The sequence below is a fragment of the Rhincodon typus genome, chromosome 1 (assembly GCF_021869965.1).
Source record: "Rhincodon typus isolate 14 chromosome 1, sRhiTyp1.1, whole genome shotgun sequence".
Lineage (NCBI taxonomy): Eukaryota > Metazoa > Chordata > Chondrichthyes > Orectolobiformes > Rhincodontidae > Rhincodon > Rhincodon typus.
Genome location: NC_063332.1, coordinates 48,308,239 through 48,327,085, shown reverse-complemented (window position 1 = coordinate 48,327,085; position 18,847 = coordinate 48,308,239). Strand labels below are relative to the sequence as shown.

The 18,847-nt window shown below is 41.0% G+C and overlaps 1 protein-coding gene across 2 annotated transcripts in view; it reads right to left on the bottom strand.

Annotated features, from left to right (window-relative positions):
• The window catches only part of LOC109911097 (long-chain-fatty-acid--CoA ligase ACSBG2-like), a 65,287-nt gene extending 46,899 nt beyond the window's left edge, over nucleotides 1-18,388 (bottom strand). The window contains exons 1-6 of one of the 2 annotated variants that reach the window (XM_048598833.1): nucleotides 18,044-18,388; nucleotides 16,803-17,062; nucleotides 16,047-16,135; nucleotides 9,724-9,844; nucleotides 5,827-5,907; nucleotides 5,485-5,634 (exon numbers count right to left, since the gene is read on the bottom strand). In XM_048598833.1, coding sequence (XP_048454790.1) covers nucleotides 5,485-5,634; nucleotides 5,827-5,907; nucleotides 9,724-9,844; nucleotides 16,047-16,135; nucleotides 16,803-17,062; nucleotides 18,044-18,347 — 1,005 coding nt within the window. In that variant the 5' untranslated portion in view covers nucleotides 18,348-18,388. The remainder of the gene's footprint in view (nucleotides 1-5,484; nucleotides 5,635-5,826; nucleotides 5,908-9,723; nucleotides 9,845-16,046; nucleotides 16,136-16,802; nucleotides 17,063-18,043) is intronic. The other variant, XM_048598839.1, reaches the window with a different exon arrangement.
• Between the last annotated feature and the right edge of the window lie 459 nt (nucleotides 18,389-18,847).

Here is an 18,847-nt window from a genome sequence, read left to right as displayed (position 1 = left end):
GCTCCTCTGATGCTGCCTGGCCTGCTGTGTTCATCCAGCTCTACACCTTGTTATCTCAGACTCGAGCATCGGCAGTTCCTACTATCTCATTATCAACAATGATACTTGTTTAAGGCACCACCAGTATTCCACTTGTACAATTCTCAACGGAGTTGGAAGTTATTTCAGAAGACTGATAAACCATATTGAGCCCTGTATGGATAATTTGAAAGTTCAGAAGTTCAACGATCAAGCCAAGTAATTTTATTCAAAGTTGTTTTATTTGGCTTAGTTAATTCAGAGGAGACAGTGAAAGATAACTCAGAAAAGACAGAAAAGTTAAGCTTTGTGTCCACTATAATTCTATTTTTTGTCATTGCTTCTGTCCACATCCATTTCCAGTTTTCATAAATGGGGATTTCAGTGTAAGTTACAGTCTGCTAATAGTATTAACTGTAGTGCTATTAGAACATTTCACAAAATGAATAAATCAAAAGAGATCGGCCTCATCATCCAGGAGCTGATTGAGGCCCTTAGCTTGTGAAACTTGTGCTCCAGAACAAGCCGTACCCCTAAGCCCCACTGCTCCAGTATACTTACACTAGCATTCACCCAACAATGCCATGTCAACAAAAATCACTAATCCAATGTGGTCAATTACAGCAACATCAATCTTTTTTCCATCATCAGCAAATTATGGAAGGTGATTTTTCTTTTTACCTTCCTGTGCAGGACTCTGCTGCTCTTTACCCACTTTTCCACCCAGCCCCTCCTTTCATATATACTTTCTTGAAAATTAACTAAGCCAACTTAACCAGCTTTGAATCAAATGGAAAATGTTATCATTAACAGTGTTATCAAGCAGCACTTTCACAGCAATTTCTTGTTCACTGACTACTCTGCGTACTGCCAACGCCACACTGTTTCTGACTACATTGCAGATTTGGCTCAAACATGCACAAAAGAGGTGAGGTGAGAATAACCACGCTTGGCATCAAAGCAGCTTTAGAGACAGTGTGACATTAAGGAGCCCCTGCAAAACTGGAGTCCGTAGAAATCAGGGGGATGGTTAGAGTCATACCTAGTATAAAGAAAGATGGTTGTGGTTGTTACAAGCCCGTCAGGATATCACTGCAGGAGTTCCTCGGGGTAGAAATTATTCAAACCACTGAGTTAACACCAGCTCTCCAAATGAGCGTTTCACTTATCCAATTCTCCTGTCCTCTCCACCTAACTCTGTACATTGTTCTTTTTCAATAACAATTTAATTCACTTTTAAACACCTCTATTGAACTAAACTCGCAAGCAGTACACCCCATACATAACCATTCGTCGCATGAAGCAGCTTTCTCTCATGCAGTCTTTTTTGTTCTTTAAAGTAAGGGCAATGTCCCCTAGTCCAAGATTAGGAGAATTTCTTTTTAACTCAAAGATTCTCTGCCCTCACACACAGCTGTGGAAGCTCAGTCTATGAATATGTTTAAGATAGGGATTGATAAGACCATATGACATACAAGCAGAAGTAGTCTATTCAGCCCATCATATCTGCTGCACCAATGAGTTCATGACTAATCTGATCATTTTCAACAGTTTTCCTGTTTTTTTCCTATAACTCTTGGCTCCTCTGTTGTTAAAAATCTAACTCAACATGTATTTAATGACCCGGCCTCAAAAGCCCTCTAGAGCTGTGAATTCCAAAGATCCACTACCCTCAGAGAAGAAATTCCTGCTCCTCTCTATCTCAGACCACTTATTGTGACCTACAAGGAGAAACAACCTTTCTGCATCTACCCTGTCAAGTTCCCTAAGAATCATATATGTTTCAATAACGTCACCTCTCAATCTACTCTATTTCAAAAAGAGTATAGGCCCAACATATTCAACATTTCCTCATAAGATATATTTCCATTTTCCAACGGTGTACAGGATTCTGAGGATGAGGGGAGTAAAAGGCATTGAAATGTTCAATCAGCTATGGTTGTATGTAAAAGAGTAGGCCATTCAGCCCATTCACCCCGTTCCTATGTATCTTCTGGCAATTACTTTAAATATTGCTCTTGAATCGTTCAGGAGTGGGAATAGTTTCTCCCATCTACCTTATTCCAAACCTCTCATGATTTTGAATACTTCTAGTAGCTCTTCACTAAGAAAAGCAGTCCTAACTTCTCCAGTTTACCTTTACAACTGATATTTCTTAATGCTCAAACCATTCTTGTGAATCTCTTTGGAACCTACTCCAACACTTCATAAATGACAAAGGCCAGAACTGGATGGAATACTCCAACAGAGGCTGAACTTGTGTTTTGTCTAAGTTCAATAAACTCCTTTCTCCTGTACTTTAAGCCTCTACTAATAAAGCCTGGGATGCAATATGCTTTATTAACTGCTCTCTCAACCTGTCTTGCCATCTTCAATTACTTATGAGCATATGCATCTAGGACCCTCCACTTCTGTATCCCCTTCAGGAACGTGCCTTTTACTTTGTATTATCTTTCCGTGTTCTTCCAATAAAAATGAGTCAACTGTTTCACAGCAGTAAACCTCAACTGCCACCTGTTTGTTCATTCCAAATTTTAAAATGTTGCTGTCCACAGAAAGGGCGAGCCCATTAATAATTGACTAGAAGAACAAGGGTCCTAACACTGACCCCTGGCAAACTGCAGAACAAATCTTCCTACAGCCTGAAAAATATGTGTTGATCACTGCTTTGTATCAGAGCTAATTAATAGGTTCTATAGCACTGCTGCCCCTTTCATTCATTAGTCATTACTCACAAGTGGTGCTGTATCAAATGCTTTTGGAAGTCCATGTAAACCACATCCACAGCACTGCTCTCATTGACTGCCTACTACAAAAAGAACTTCTTCAAAAACTCTATTACATTAGCCAAGCTTGATTTTCCCTTCAATAATTCATGTTGGTTTTACTTAATTAATCTGCATTTGTCTATGTGGCTATGAATTAATCTGAACTATTATTTCTAGATGTTTCTACACCACTGACTCTTAAAAACCCATCTCCTAATTCCCTAAATCCTGTCCACAGTTTAAAAGGCTAAAGTCAGGAGTGTGGTGGTAAACTCATTGCTTATCCGGATGCATGAGATTCCAACAGCACTCAAGAAGCTCAATACCATGCAGAATAAAGGAGTCCACTTGATTGTTATCACTTGTGAAGACAAGTGAATAGTTAAGGTGGTGGATAGGATACCAGTGTATGCCCTCTCCAAGATGCGCTACTGCAACTCAGCAAGCCTCCTTCACCAGGACTTTCATCAAAGTGTCAAATTCCTAGAACCTATTACCTAACTGCACTGTGTGTGTACCCACACCATATGGACTGCAGTGATTGAAGAAACAGCTCATGATCACAATCAGGAATAGAAACATAGAAAATGGAGGAGTAGGCCATTCGGCCCTTCAAGCCTGTACCATCATTCAATATGATTATGCAATTTCAGTATCCCACTCCCGCTTTCTCTCCATACCCCTTGATCCCTTTAGCCACAAGGGCCATGTTTAGTCCTTGAATATATATAACAAACTGACCCCAACAGCTTTTTGTGGGAGAGAATTCCACAGGTTCACAACTCTCTGAGTGAAGAAATCCTTCTTCATCTCAGTCCTGAGTGGCTTACCCCTTATTCTTAGACTGTGACCCCCTAGTTCTGGACTTCCCCAACATTGGGAACATTCTTGGAGACAGTAAGGACTGCAGATGCTGGAAGCCAGAGTCTATAGGTGTGAGGCTGGAAAAGCACAGCAGGTCAGACAGCATCAGAGGAGCGGGTAAGTCAACATTTTGGGCCGAAACCTTTTGTCAGGGCTGTGGAGGGGGAGGGGAGCCCAGAAATAAATACAGGGATGGAGGGTGGGGCTGGGAGAATGTAGGAGAGATGGTGATAGGTGGATGCAGGTACGGGGTTATTGTAATTAGTCCATGGGAAGGGTGGAGCGGATAGGTGAATGGGAAGATGGACAGGTTAGGTCAGGTCAGGAGGGGGAGGACTGGACATGGGATAAGGCTGGGGTTGGAGGGATTTTGAAGCTGGTGAAGTCAATGTTAAGGCCATTGGGCTGTAAACTCCCAAGGTAAAATATCAGGTGTTTTCTTCAGTTTATGTTTGGTGTAACACTTGATATTTCACCTTGGAAGGTTACAGCTTGCTAGTTTGGCCGAATGTAAACTGGAAGAAAAACACCTGATATTTCGCCTTGGAAGTTTACAACCCAATGGCCTTAACATTGACTTCACCAGCTTCAGAATCCCTCCACCTCCAGCCTTATCCCATGTCCAGCCCTTCCTCTCCTGACCTGACCTGACTTAACCTGTGCATCTTCCCACTCACCTATTCGCTCCACCCTTTCCACGGACTAATTACAATAACCCCCTATCTAAATCCACCTATCACCACCTCTCACACCCTGCCCCCATCCCCACCCCTCCCTCTATTTATTTCTGGGCTCCCCGTCCCCTCCCCAGCCCTGATGAAGGGTTTCGACCCGAAATGTTGATTTACCTGCTACTCAGATGCTGTCTCACCTTCTGTGTTTTTCCAGCCTCACACCTATACGACTTGGGAACATTCTTCTCGCATCTAGCCTGTCCAGTACTATCAGGATTTTATATGTTTCAATGAGATACCTCCTCATTCTTCTAAATTCCCATGAGTACGAGGCCAATCGATCCAGTCTTTCTTCATATGTCAGTCCTGCCATCCCGGATATCAGTCTGGTGAACCTTCGCTGGACTCCATCAACAGCAAGAATGTCCTTCCTCAGACTAGGAGACCAAAACTGCACACAATACCCAAGGCGTGGCCTCACCTAGGCCTTGTATAACTGCAGCAAAACATTCCTACTCCTGTACTCAAATCCTCTCACTATGAAGGCCAGCATGCCATTAGCTTTCCTCACTGCCTGCTGCACCTGCATGCCTAATAAACGAACAATCAATTCTGGCCCTCAATCCCAGCACCCACCTGAACAAAATAAATTAACTTATTTCATATAAGCATAGTTTCTGATAAAACAATATATTACAGATAATTACTTTAGATTTTCATCTAGAAAGGTGTCAAACAGAAAACTCGACTGGCAAGGTGGGAATTATCATTTTCCAAAGGATTTATCATCAAGTGTCTTTGATATATTAAAGTCAATAACTTTCTAACAATAAGCTATTTATGAATGTTAATACAAATTGTCTCAGTAAATAAAAACCAAAAGAGTAGCGGATGCTGTAAATCAGAAACAAAAACTGAAATTGCTGGAAAAGCTCAGCAGGTCTGGCAGCATCTGTGGAAAGAAGTCAGAGTTTGCATTTCAGATAAAGTGACCCTGCCTCAGAACTGAACTTCCTCAATTCTGAGAAAGGGTCACTCAACCTGAAACATTAACTCTGATTTCTCTCCACAGATGCTGCCAGACCTGCTGAGCTTTTACAGCAATTTTGGTTTTTGTCTCAGTAATTACCAAATTCAAAATAAGACTAACCAAAACTTACATTATCATGGCTAAGCATCACTCCTTTAGGAACTCCTGTTGATCCAGAAGTGTAGATTAGTGTGCAACATTGGTTGGCGTTCTGAGACTCTATAATTTCATCCAACACTTCATCGGAAACACTGTTCCCAAGTTCCAGAAATTTCTTCCACTTAAAGTTTAAAAGGAAATTAATACATCTAGTTTTTAAAACAGGCAAATAATGTCTTTAAATACTTAAAATTTAGAAATTCTTAATAAGGTAATGCATACTATTATAATAAATAATTATTTGAGTTAATTATTAGATGTTCAAAGACATAATAAATTATTGATTTCCAGAAGCATTTTTGAGAACACTTACACTAAAAATATTTGGTTTGTATTCTTCCACTGCAAACTTGTACTGAACAATTGCTTTGAGGTGAGGCAACTGATGTGCAATCTACAAATAAAACCCAAAAAATATTTAAATATTCACTGCAGGATTTAATTAGAAAATGAAGTTCATTTCTAAGGAAACAAAATATAGAAGTTGTGAGGTATTATAAAATATTATGTACAATATTAGTCAGACAAGATGCCATTTGTATTTAATTCTAGACTTTCATACGACAAAAGAAGGATAGTGAACCACTGACAGAAGTGCAGAAAAAAGTTACAGGGTGGTGGGGAAAAGACTGAGCAGGCTTAGACACCCTTCACTGGAAAAGAGGAGCAGCATTTCACATTTTGGGTTGAAACCTCAATGTCAGGATAAAATACAGTTCTTGATTTTTTTTAAATTTAACTTATTTTTCCAAATCAACCTGTTCAGAGTTGTTATTACATATCTCTGGAGTAGGTGGGACTTGACCCAGGTCTCTTGGTCTAGGGGTAGGGACACTACCACTGTACCACTAGAGCCCTAATACAGGCTGCAATCCTGCATTGTGCTGACATATTCAACCGATAACAGTTTAGCATTAGTTGACTATTTAGTGGCCATTTAGGAGTTACTCACTTTCAAATTAAGCTCTCAAAGCCAGAGAACCAATAAGAGGCCTCCAACATGGAAGGAGCTACTGACTACCATTGCAGTTGTGGAAGAAAGGGAGTCGCTCAATCCTGAGGTGTCCAGTCAAGACCTTGCTGAAAAACAATTTTTGAAAATATTGGCCATATTTCCGGTGCTTCTTTGTACAGGAGATACCCTGTAATTGCAGCTGTAGCCAAGTAGGCAGAGTCGAGCCTACAAAATCTGGAACAAAAACAGAGTTGCTGGAAAAGCTCAGCAGGTCTGGAATCATCTGTGAAGGAGAAAACAGAGTTAACGTTTCAGGTCCGGTGACTTTTTCCTGATTTACACAGTTCTTTCAGTTTTTATTTAGCCTACAAAATCTGTCTGGAATGCTGTGCTATAGTCTGTCACCAGGAGGATATCTCCAGGCAGTTACTGCTCCACCAAAACACAGCGGATCTCACAAGTCAACTGGAAAATTTCACTCAGACTCTGATCCACAGCTTTAACTGGCATTTTAATTAATGTTACACTATCTGCAAGTTTTGGTTAGTAGGCATTCGCCTCAAACTGGCCTCAAGTAAAATAACTTAGTGGTGGAATGTTGCCAGCAAATTGGCTTGTACAAAATTACACACAGAGACATACACACACACATACACATACAGAAACACGCACAGACACACACGCACGCACAGACACACACAAAATTCCTGCCCAAGGACAACTTTAAAAATATCAAGGAGTTTGACAGGATCTGTCTGTGGACAAACTGTTTCTGCTTACATGAGTATGAGATTGTAAATATAAACTAGCGAGTAACAGATCAAATAAAGATTTAGAAGGAATTTCTGTACAAAGGAGTAGTTGCATTGACATAAACACGAGGAAGAAAGGATTAATGCAGGTGAGCTGGCAGTATCTGTGCAGAGAGAAGCAGAATCAATGCTTCAAGTCCAGTACAACTCTTCTTCACAACTCTGAAGACTCAAAACATTAAGAGAAACAGATTTGAGTCTTCAAAATTCTGAGGAAAAGTCATACTGGATTCAAAATGTTAATAATGGAATTATACAGTACAGAACAGGCCCTTTGGCCCATCAGTCTGAACAACTAAAAATACGCTATTACCTAGACTAGTCCCACTTTGCTGCACTAGCTCCATAGCCTTGAACTCTGTTAACTCTGCTTCTCTCTCCACAGATGCTGCCAGACCTGCTGAGTTTCTCCTGCATTTCTGTGTTTGTTTCAGACTTCCAGCACCCCACAGTATTTTATTTTTATCTAAAGGAATGATGTAGTATGGGCATAGGGTAGGAACTTCTGAGCCTTTGAAACTTTAGCATAGACAAAATGGGCCATTTCTTTCTTTGACGCAGGTTAAATGTAATTCTATGTACAATAGGATTCTACGAAGAAGTAACAAAAAGGGAAAATGCATTGGACGTCCTTTAAAAGAATTTTCAAAATTATAAGGAGCCTCAAAAAAGACTTATGCTGATAGGTAACTTTGCATGGAATTAAGGAACACACAGAGCACATACAGTCATAGATTCATAGAGATAAACAGCAGGGGAACAGACCCTTTGGTCCAACTCGTACATGCTGACCAGATATCCTGTATAAATCTAGTCCCATTTGCCAGCATTTGGCCCATATCCCTCTAAACCCTTCTTATTCATATACCCATCCAGATGCCTTTCAAATGTTGTAATTGTACCAGCCTCCAACTTCCGCTGGCAGCTCATTCCATACATGCACCACCCTCTGCATGAAACCATTGCTCCTTAGGCCCCTTTTATATATTTCCCCCTCTCACTTTAAACCTATGCCCTCTAGTTTTGGACTCCCCCACCCTGGGGAAAAGACCTTGTCTATTTACCCTATCCATGCCCCTCATGGTTTCATAAACCCCTATAAGGTCACACATCAGCCTGGATGCTCCAGGGAAAAATGGGGATACAGAATGTTGGAAGACAGGAATAAACTAAAGAAAGTTTTAAGACATGTATTGTGTGTTGGGGGCCTATTATTTACCATAAAAATGCATAAATTATCTGGACTTAGAAACTGTGCAAATATAAAAACTAAAGATACAAATTAAGGAAGGGTGGCATGGATCATGGCAGACATGGGAAGGTCACAGGCAACTTCATTGAATTAATATTTAATTCCTTCACATTTGTGTGCATTGAATGTATTTTTCATGCAAAAATGAAGGAAAATACACACTACTATCAATAAGTATGAATCCTGGAACTTCTTACTCCACAGCATTTTGGGATCACCTTCACTGGATGGAATGTAGCAGCTCAAAAATGGACCAACCACCACTTTCTCAAGTGTAGCTCAGTTGGCTGGATTCCAATGCTGAGTGACGCCAATAGTGCGGATTCATTTCATTTCCCACACTGGCTGAGGTTACCATGAGGGTCTTGCCTTATCAACCTCGTTCCTTGCTGAAACATGGTGACCTTAAATTCATCACCAGTCTCTCTCTAATGAGTGAGCAATGCTGTGGTCCTCTGGGACTATGGCTACTTTACTTGCACTAAGGACAGGCAACAAATTTTGGCATTGCCAACAAGACCTGCATTTCAATAATCAATTTTTATTATCTGGAAATAGTCAAGACTTTCTGGCTGAAAGGAAGCAGGGTGCTGTGTACGCAGCTTTGAATATGTGCAAGTGCACCATACTTTAAACTGATTGTCAGCATAATTCTTTGCTCATTCAGAATTATCCAGCAAATGTTATCCAACTGCAGAATCACACCTAATGCTCAACACTGTGTTGCATGTTTTACAGCTTCTGTTCTATCAAACAAGTTATTAGATACACAGAGATAGTAGGAACTGCAGATGCTGGAGAATCCGAGACAACAAGGTGCAGGGCTGGATGAACACAGCAGGCCAAGCAGCATCATAGGAGCAGAGAGGCTGACGTTTCGGGCCTAGACCCTTCATCAGAAAAGGGGGAGGGGAAGGGGGTTCTGAAATAAATAGGGAGAGAGTGGGAGGCGGATAGAAGAGGGATAGAGGAGAGGATAGGTGGAGAGGAAACAAACAGGTCGAAGAGGCGGGGATGGGGCCAGTATTAGATACACAGGTCACTGAAAAAGGTGATAGCCGTATTTGTACGTTTGTTTCAAGGTTTTTATGGTCCACTCTCCTGTTCACAATGAATTAATTATTTTTGCTTGATAAAATCATATGTAATTATTTAAAACAAAGTGTAGTCTAAAACTAAAACAAACAGCACCTGCAGAATTTTCAGCAGCTGGTTATGGTCCTCCACCACTAGAACATTAGCTTCACAGTGTTGTGCCACATGCTTGCATGCTTCTGGAGAATTTGTTGCATAAATCCCAACAGCCAAACCACTGCATTGGAGAGAAACTTGCTATTATTGACACATACAATGTTTCAACAAATGCGAAATTTACACTATTGTTGACAGAAAATTTAATTACACAAGTAAACCAATAAAACAGTTGCACTGCATATGGCAACTTTACAATTCTCCTTTTAAGTATTCAAATTTATTTTTTTTTTCCACAACATTGATGTTTAACTTATTAAGATGGCAGGGAATTGAAAGCAAAAAGCCAGAAAAATCTGAATGTGATCTTTACTCTATGCAGAGGTCCATTCTGATAGTGCTTAAGGGATTGCAAATTGCTACCAAAATCTTGGGATTTGAGGGCAACATTAACCCGGGTTCTTGCTCTTGATGGAATACAGTGACTCCTGCATGAGAAGGACCGCATTAAACTGGCAGTAATGTGCATCATAGGCGAAAGGACTTTCAGTTTTGCTTGGCTATGCTCTGGATGTACGACAAACACTAGACTCACATACAGTACAATTAAACTCTATGAAAAATTCAAGGTTCCAAAAAGGAGATTGATGCAAGTCAAAAAAATAAACATTAGGTGCTTCAAAATACTTGGTCATAGTTTCTAACAAAGCTACAATCAGTATATCCCTAAGAAATCAGTCTGCAAAATGATTTTACAAAGAGATTCACTTATTCCATTGCAATGTGTGTTCAATCCAGTCAGGTGCCATTAACATTTAGAAATTTGAAAACCTTATTTTAAACCAAAAGAACTAGGCCTCAAGATTTCACAATTTTAAACAAAATTTCATTTTATACAAAAAGACTTAAACAAAACAAGTGCTAATAATTTAACAACATGGATTATAACTATGTATATCATGGCCCTTTGGCCCATCAGTCTGTAGTGCGAAAAGTATACTACACCCTAGTCTAATCCCACTTTCCTGCACTGGGTCCATAACCCTCACTGTTACAACACTTCAAGTACTCATCCAAGTAGTTTTAAAAATGTTGAGAGGTTTCCTACCTCAATGACGCTCCCAGGTAATGTATTCCAGACCCCCACCCCCAACCAACGTCCCCCGGGTAATAAAGTTTTTCCTCACATCCCCTCTAAAGCTCCTGTCAGTCACTTTAAAACATGCCCCCTTGTTCTTGACCCTTTGACTAAGGGCAACAGCTGCTTTCTATCCACCTTGTCCAGGCCTCTCATAATCTTATACGCCTCTATCAGCTAACCTCTTGGCATTCTCCACTCCAAAGAAAACAACTAGAGCTTAACCAGCTTCCATTGAGACCTGAAATACTCCATCCCAGTCAATATCCTGGTGAATCTCCTCTGCACCTCCTCCAATGAAATCACATCTTTCCTATCATGTTTGACCAGAACTGCACATAGTACTCCAGCTGTAACCTAACTAAAACCATGTATACCTCTATTATAGCCTCCCTGCGCTTATAATCCATAGCACAACTGATAAAGGCAAGTGTCCTGCATGCCTTCTTAACTACCCATTACTCTTTTCTGCCATCTTCAGGGGTCTGTAGACAAGAACCCCAAGATCCCCCATTCCTCTGAGTTTCCTAGCATCCTGACATTTATTGAGTTCTGCCTCATCTTGTTACTTTTTCGAAAGTGCATCACCTCACACTTATCAGGATTAAATTCCATTTGCCATCGATCTGCCTATCTGGCCAATCCATTTACATCATCTCAATATCACACTTTCCTCCTTACTGTCAACCACCCAGGCAATCTTAGTCATCTTACACAAATGTACTTATCAACTCTCACATTCTCATCTGTGTCATTTATAAATATCACAAACAATAAAGGGACCTAGCGCTGATCCCTGCACTGCACACCAGGCTCCAATCACACAAACAGCCTTCTACCACCACCCTCTGTCACCTGTCACTAAGCCAATTTTGGATTGATCTTTCCAGGTTACCCTGAAGCTTTTACCTTCTTTATCAATTTCCCACATGGGACCTTGTCAAAGTCTTTGCTGAAATCTATATAAACTACATCAACTATGCTATCCTCATCCAAACACATGATCACCTCCTGAAAAAATTCCACCAGATTTGTTAGACATGATCTCTCTCTGCTAAAGCCATGCTGACTATCCATGATTTAACCTTGCTTCTCCAAATGGAAGTTAGTTTTCTCCTTCACTATTTTCTCCAATAGTTTCCCTACCACTGATGTTAGACTCACTGGTCTATAGTTTCTTGGACTATCTATACCATCTTTCTGGTAAAGTGAAACGACATTAGCTGTCCTCTAGTACTTCTCCTGTGGCCAGAGATAATACAACATTTTGGGTCAGGGCACCTGTAATTTTGTCTCCCCAACAATGTGGGATACAACTCATCCAGACACGGAAATTTGTCCACTTTTAAAACTGCTAAAACCTCCAATAACTTCTCAATTCAAATACTAATTTGCTCAAGAACTTCACAGACCATCTTCAGGAGAGTACATGAAGTACGAGTAAAGATTTTACTTTTGACTTTCCTCAATAAATTATAATATTTCATTAGTTATTTATTTCTGTCAGGACCACCCCTAAAGTTTATCACAATCCTCTGGAAACTACTTCTTTAAAAGCTAAGCTATTCTCAGATATAGGACTTCCATTTACTACCTCCTGACTGTGGATGCCTCAATCCTTTGTTCCAGCTGCCTTGACTATATTTCCAAGCTAATCTGCTAATTGCCTTCTTTTGCCATAACGCTGATGATCGCTGCACTTTTTATTCAGTAGCTGCAAACCCTGCACTCTTCCAGCTTCTTTTTCGTCTTGAAATCCAAACTGGGACCACCCCCAAAAGCATTTCATGCAGAAAGCAAAGAACTTTCTCTCTATGCTTGCAGTGCAGGTTTAACTAACTTTCATTTACTTGGTTTTCTACTCTCACTGCACCACACATAATCCAAGATGCAACTAAAGTCTCTTAGCAAAAACTCCCAGATAAATCGCATCCATCTCCACGACAACACAACATGCTCTGGGGTGTCCTCAAACAAACACTTGGGTCAAGTATCCCACATTTAAATTCCTTATTTGGTCCGAAGAAAGAAATGGAATTTGAAATCCTTCAAGGTTTACTACCTCCGTTACATTGATGACTGTATCGGCGCCACCTCGTGCTCCCACGAGGAGCTCGAACAGTTCATACACTTCACTAACACCTTCCACCCCAACCTTAAGTTTACCTGGACCATCTCTAACACCTCTCTCCCCTTCCTGGACCTCTCGGTCTCCATATCGGGCAACCACCTAGAAACCGATATTCATTTCAAGCCCACCGACTCCCACAGCTACCTAGAATACTCCTCCTCCCACCCACCTTCCTGCAAAAATGCTATCCCCTATTCCCAATTCCTTCGCCTCCGCCGCATCTGCTCCCAGGATGAGGCATTCCACTCCCGTACATCTCAGTTGTCCTCGTTTTTCAAGGACCGTAACTTCCCCTCCTCGGTGGTCGAGAACGCCCTCAACCTTGTCTCCCACATCTCCCGCACCTCATCCCTCACACCCCGTCCACGCAATAAGAACCAAAAAAGAATCCCCCTCGTCCTCACGTACCACCCCACCAACCTCCGGATCCAACGCATCATCCTCCGACACTTCCGCCATCTGCAATCCGACCCCACCACCAAAGACATCTTTCCCTCCCCACCCTTATCTGCTTTCCGGAGGGACCACTCTCTCCGTGACTCCCTTGTCCGCTCCACACTCCCCTCCAGCCCCACCACACCCGGCACTTTTCCCTGCAACCGCAGGAAGTGCTACACCTGCCCCCATACCTCCTCCCTCACCCCCATCCCAGGCCCCAAGAAGACTTTCCACATCAAGCAGATGTTCACCTGCACATCTGCCAATGTGGTATACTGCATCCGCTGTACCCGGTGTGGCTTCCTCTACATCGGGGAAACCAAGTGGAGACTCGGGGACCGCTTTGCAGAACACCTACGCTCGGTTCGCAACAAACAACTGCACCTCCCAGTCACGAACCATTTCAACTCCCCCTCCCATTCCTCAGATGACATGTCCATCCTGGGCCTCCTGCAGCGCCACAACGATGCCACCCGAAGGTTGCAGGAACAGCAACTCATATTCCGCTTGGGAACCCTGCAGCCCAATGGTATCAATGTGGATTTCACAAGTTTCAAAATCTCCCCTCCCCCTACCGCATCCCAAAACCAGTCCAGCTCGTCCCTGCCTCCCTAACCTGTTCTTCCTCCCACCTATCCCCTCCTCCCACCTCAAGCCGCACCTCCATCTCCTACCGACCAACCTCATCCCGCCCCCTTGACCTGTCCGTCCTCCCTGGACTGACCTATCCCCTTCCTAACTCCCTACCTACACTCACCTTCACTGGCTCCATCCCCGCCTCTTCGACCTGTTTGTTTCCTCTCCACCTATCCTCTCCTCTATCCCTCTTCTATCCGCCTCCCACTCTCTCCCTATTTATTTCAAAACCCCCTTCCGCTCCCCCTTTTCTGATGAAGGGTCTAGGCCCGAAACGTCAGCCTCTCTGCTCCTATGATGCTGCTTGGCCTGCTGTGTTCATCCAGCCCTGCACCTTGTTGTCCAGCTACAGTTGTGTTTGTTAGAACAGAGAAGATTGAGGTATGATTTAATTGAGGCCTACAAAATAATGAGGTGCTTGGACAGAGTGGATAAAGAAGACAGTTTCCCTAGGGGACAAAATCTGTTACCAGAAACTGCAGTTTTAAGGTTATGGCTTAGATGGGACATGAGGAAAATCTTTCTCACCACTTTCAGTGGGTTTTGGAATTCACTGCCCATTATTGGGGGATGCAGAAATCCACTCAAACATTTAAATGGACCTGAGATCTCTACTGAATTTGCAGTAACCTGCTAGGCTACAGACCTGCTGGAAAGCCGGAATGGCTAGTTTATTCTGCCAATGCAGATATGATAGCCTGAATGGCCTCTTTCAGTTTTGTAACCTTTCTATGGTTCTAATTATAAAAGATAGGGGACTGGTTGAGAAACTGGTAAAAGCAGCCTGAAGACAATGCAATTAAAACAAGACAGTTGTTTGTTACACGTATAAGTTTGAGGCAATGTTGATTTAAGAGGTGAACAGCCAGAAAGATAAAATCATAAAACACTAAGTAGGTGAACTCACCGAAGAATTGCAGATATGGCATCTGCAATCCTTGCAGTAAGTACAGTGTAGAGAAATGTTCTCAGTTTATAAGTTAGAGCTATATTATTTGAAAATCATTTAGTAAACCTTGAATCAGAGATAGTAGGAACTGCAGATGCTGGAGAATCCGAGACAACACCGGCCCTAAACCCCACCTCTTCCTCCGTTACATTGATGACTGATGACACGAGGCGGCGCCGATACAGTCATCAATGTAACGGAGGAAGAGGTGGGGTTTAGGGCCAGTGTAGGTACGGAGGAGGGATTGTTCCACGTAACCTACAAAGAGGCAGGCGTAGCTTCAACATTTGTTCATAGCTGCAATTTTCAAAAGCTGGGGCATTCTTGTAAATCTCTTCTGTACTTTCTCTATAACAATGATGTCCTTCCTGTAATAAGGCCTAACCAGTTAACGCATTAATTTCTAAAGCCAAAATTTGTATTCTAAACCCGCAAACGGGATATTTTGAACAATACTTACAATGAGTCCTCCACGAGACTAAAGGGTCAATGTGTTAATAGAAAGATAGGTGTACCTTCCTCTGGAATCTGTCTTCAAAACAGAATTACTAATAGCAAACAACTACCCAAATGTATAGAGAAAGATCATGTCATGTGATCTTGCTTGCAATTTTGTTGGTGGCTATCAAAATCATGTTAACAATATTAACAATAAACAGTAGCACATTTGTTTAAGTCTGATCAGTTTGCAAAAGCACTCACAGAAAAATTGGTGCGAGCTCAAGATAACTAACAGCAAAATATTTAGAACCTATTTTTGATATGAATAATAGCAACCTTTGACTGGTGTGTTTAGGTTAATTCTTTAATTCAAATTTTTAAAAAGAATATGTATACACCATTAACATTACAATTTTGATTAACAGCATAAATTCCTAAGACAATAAAAAATAAGTAATTCTTATCTGGTCATCAACTAACCTTCTACAAAAATGGCCCGAAATTCATAATCAATTATTACAAGTAGAACATACAATCAAGTGACAATTAGGTTGCTCAAGCTCACCGAGCTGCAATTACATAAGGCATACCCTGCTAAAATTGCTCCTATATTTGCGATTACCCACTCTGGAGAGTTGAATCCCAGGATGCCAACTCCCTGGAAACGTTGGAGACCAAGCTGTAAATGTAAAGCAGATATTTTACTCACTGCCACTATTTAAAATTTATTACATTACAACAATGCCTACACTTAAAAAGAACTTCGTTGGTTGTAATGTGCTCTAGACCATTCCAAGGTATAAACAGCACTAAATAAATGCATGTGTTTCTGTTTACGTTAAAAATCTATAATAGTGTATTCTATATGCATGTTTACAAGAAATCGGTCAAGATTATAATCTCATTTTCAAAATAAATTCCAAGAATAACAGTTAGATTCTCATTAAGTCAACAATTTATCTTACTCGGAAAGAAAAGGAGACTAAAATATAGTTCCTTGCATTTTACATTGTTGTTAATTTTTTAAAAAAATTTATTCATTTGTGGGATGTGGGCATCGCTGGCTGGCCAGTATTTATTGCCCATTCCTAGTTGCCCTTGGGAAAGTGGTAGTGAGCTGCCTTCTTGAACCACTGCAATCCACCTGCTGTGGGTTGACCCACAATGCCATTAGGGTGGGCATTCCAGGATTTTGACCCAGTGACATTGAAGGAACAGCAATATATTTTCAAGTCAGGATGGTGAGTGGCTTGAAAGGGAACTTGAAGGTGGTGGTGTTCCCATATATCTGCTTTATACTATTTTATACTTAGTACATTAAGTTGAGAGAGACAGGAGGTACTTGCCTTAAGAAAGCTTTTTGCTGCTTTTCTACATTCTTTGTAATACTGAGAATAGGTTAGTGTTTCCCAATGATTTCTCAGCGAGAAAGCGAGAGCAATACGGTTACCATGACTTGCCACTGATTGATTAAACATTTGGGCAATAGTTAGAGGCGACTCAGCACCACAACAGGTCTTTTCCATTCGGAGCTGAACTGCATCATCTCGCGATGTCGTCCATAGTTTAGTCGCAGGAGCCAGTTTAGTAGGATATTGTATTGAATCTGGAGTAAGCAAAGAAGGACACATAAACAATAGACTCTTGTAGAAATGCAAAATTTCATTTTAGAGGATTTAAGCAGACTATGTTTTCCAGGCAACTGAAGCCAATTGGATAACAGATTATTCATTACTAATTTCTTGTATATATTTTAGATCCCTTCTAGAAGAGTATTCCATTGTCTAATCAAGTATGGGTGGATAACAAGCTAAATATAAGCAAAACCCAAAAATTGGAGTGTTTAATGACATGCAGTAGACTTAGATTTGAAAATGGACATACAATACTAGTAAAGAAAATAACTCTAGATGGAAATAAGGAACAGAAAGCTTAGAATCTGTACAAAGTGGAAACAGGCCAGTCAGCCCATCGAGTCTGCACCGACACTCCGAAGAGCATCCCAGACCCAGACCCCTACACTACCCCTGTAACCCCACATTTACCATGGCTAATATACCTAGTCTACAAATTCCTGGACACCATGGGGCATTTTGGTATGGCCAATCCACCTGACCTGCACATCTTTGAAATGTGGGAGGAACCTGAGCATCCGGTGGAAACATGCAAACGTAGGGAGAATGTGCAAATTCCACACAGTTACCCAAGCTGGAATCAAATCTAAGTCCCAGGTGCTGTGAAGCAGCAGTGTTAACCACTGAGTCACCATGCTGCCCAGGTCATCCTGTAGAGTCATCACAGTAGAGTCATATGATATCAAATTGCAACATCAGCAAGCACAAGTTCCTTCCTTCATCCTTGAGTGGTCCTACCTTCTCCCTAGTTATCCTCTTATTACCATGCCCAACAATCAAAAGATTATGTTACTGTAATAACTCCTAAACAGCAATTATTGATCATCTTCTAATTATTGTACTATTTTTAACAAAGTCACAATACACATAAATTTGTAGATCAATGTTGTGAAAGAAATGGAGGAAGCTTCACAATCTTCTGTTGGGTGGAAAACACTCAGAACAAAAGGTACCTGTTGGAGAGGATGTTTCAGCTTGTTCTCCTTTAGCAGTTGATTCTATATTTTTCTTGACAGAGTTTGAATTGTTAAAATCTCCCAATCTAGCTGCATCTGTAGGAGGCTCTTCTTTCTGAGGTGAAGGCACTTGCTCAGGATTTCTATTTTCCATTCCCAATGGGATTTCAGCTTGATCTATAAATCCCTGTTCTTCACTTTTACTCTGCGGTAGTTCTTCCTCACCTTTGCCATCATGTAAGACCCTTGTATCCCCTCCTGCATTATTCAGCCAGGGACTGCAATCAAAGACTTCCCCCATCTGAAGGATATTGTTTAGAACAAGTTTTTAAAGGCAACAAACTGTGGAAAAGAAACACATATGGATTACTTGCAGAAATATTTTGCCAGTGAAACTCATATACCACTGTTAAGTAAACAGGGCACAATAACAGCTATTTGATTAGAATTATTAATGATATGAAGAAAACAATCATAACCAATTTTTAAACCTATAGTCAAAAGGTAATTTTAAAATATTCAACATGGTAATTTTCAAGACTTTAGAGATCAAACTAAGAGAAAGCATCCCATTTCAAATATTATTTTTCTGATATTTGATTATGTGATGCTGGCTGATTTAAGTGCCCCTCATAGAAGGGTAGGGAAAGGTGATGCAGCATAACTTTCCCTATACTTTGATTCTGCATGATTTCTAACTAATACCACCTTCAAAAAGTGTTTTTTTTTTAAATCACACATGCTTTTCCTGAGCAAAGGCAAGAAGCACACCTTATAGATCAATACAACTATGGTAAATAC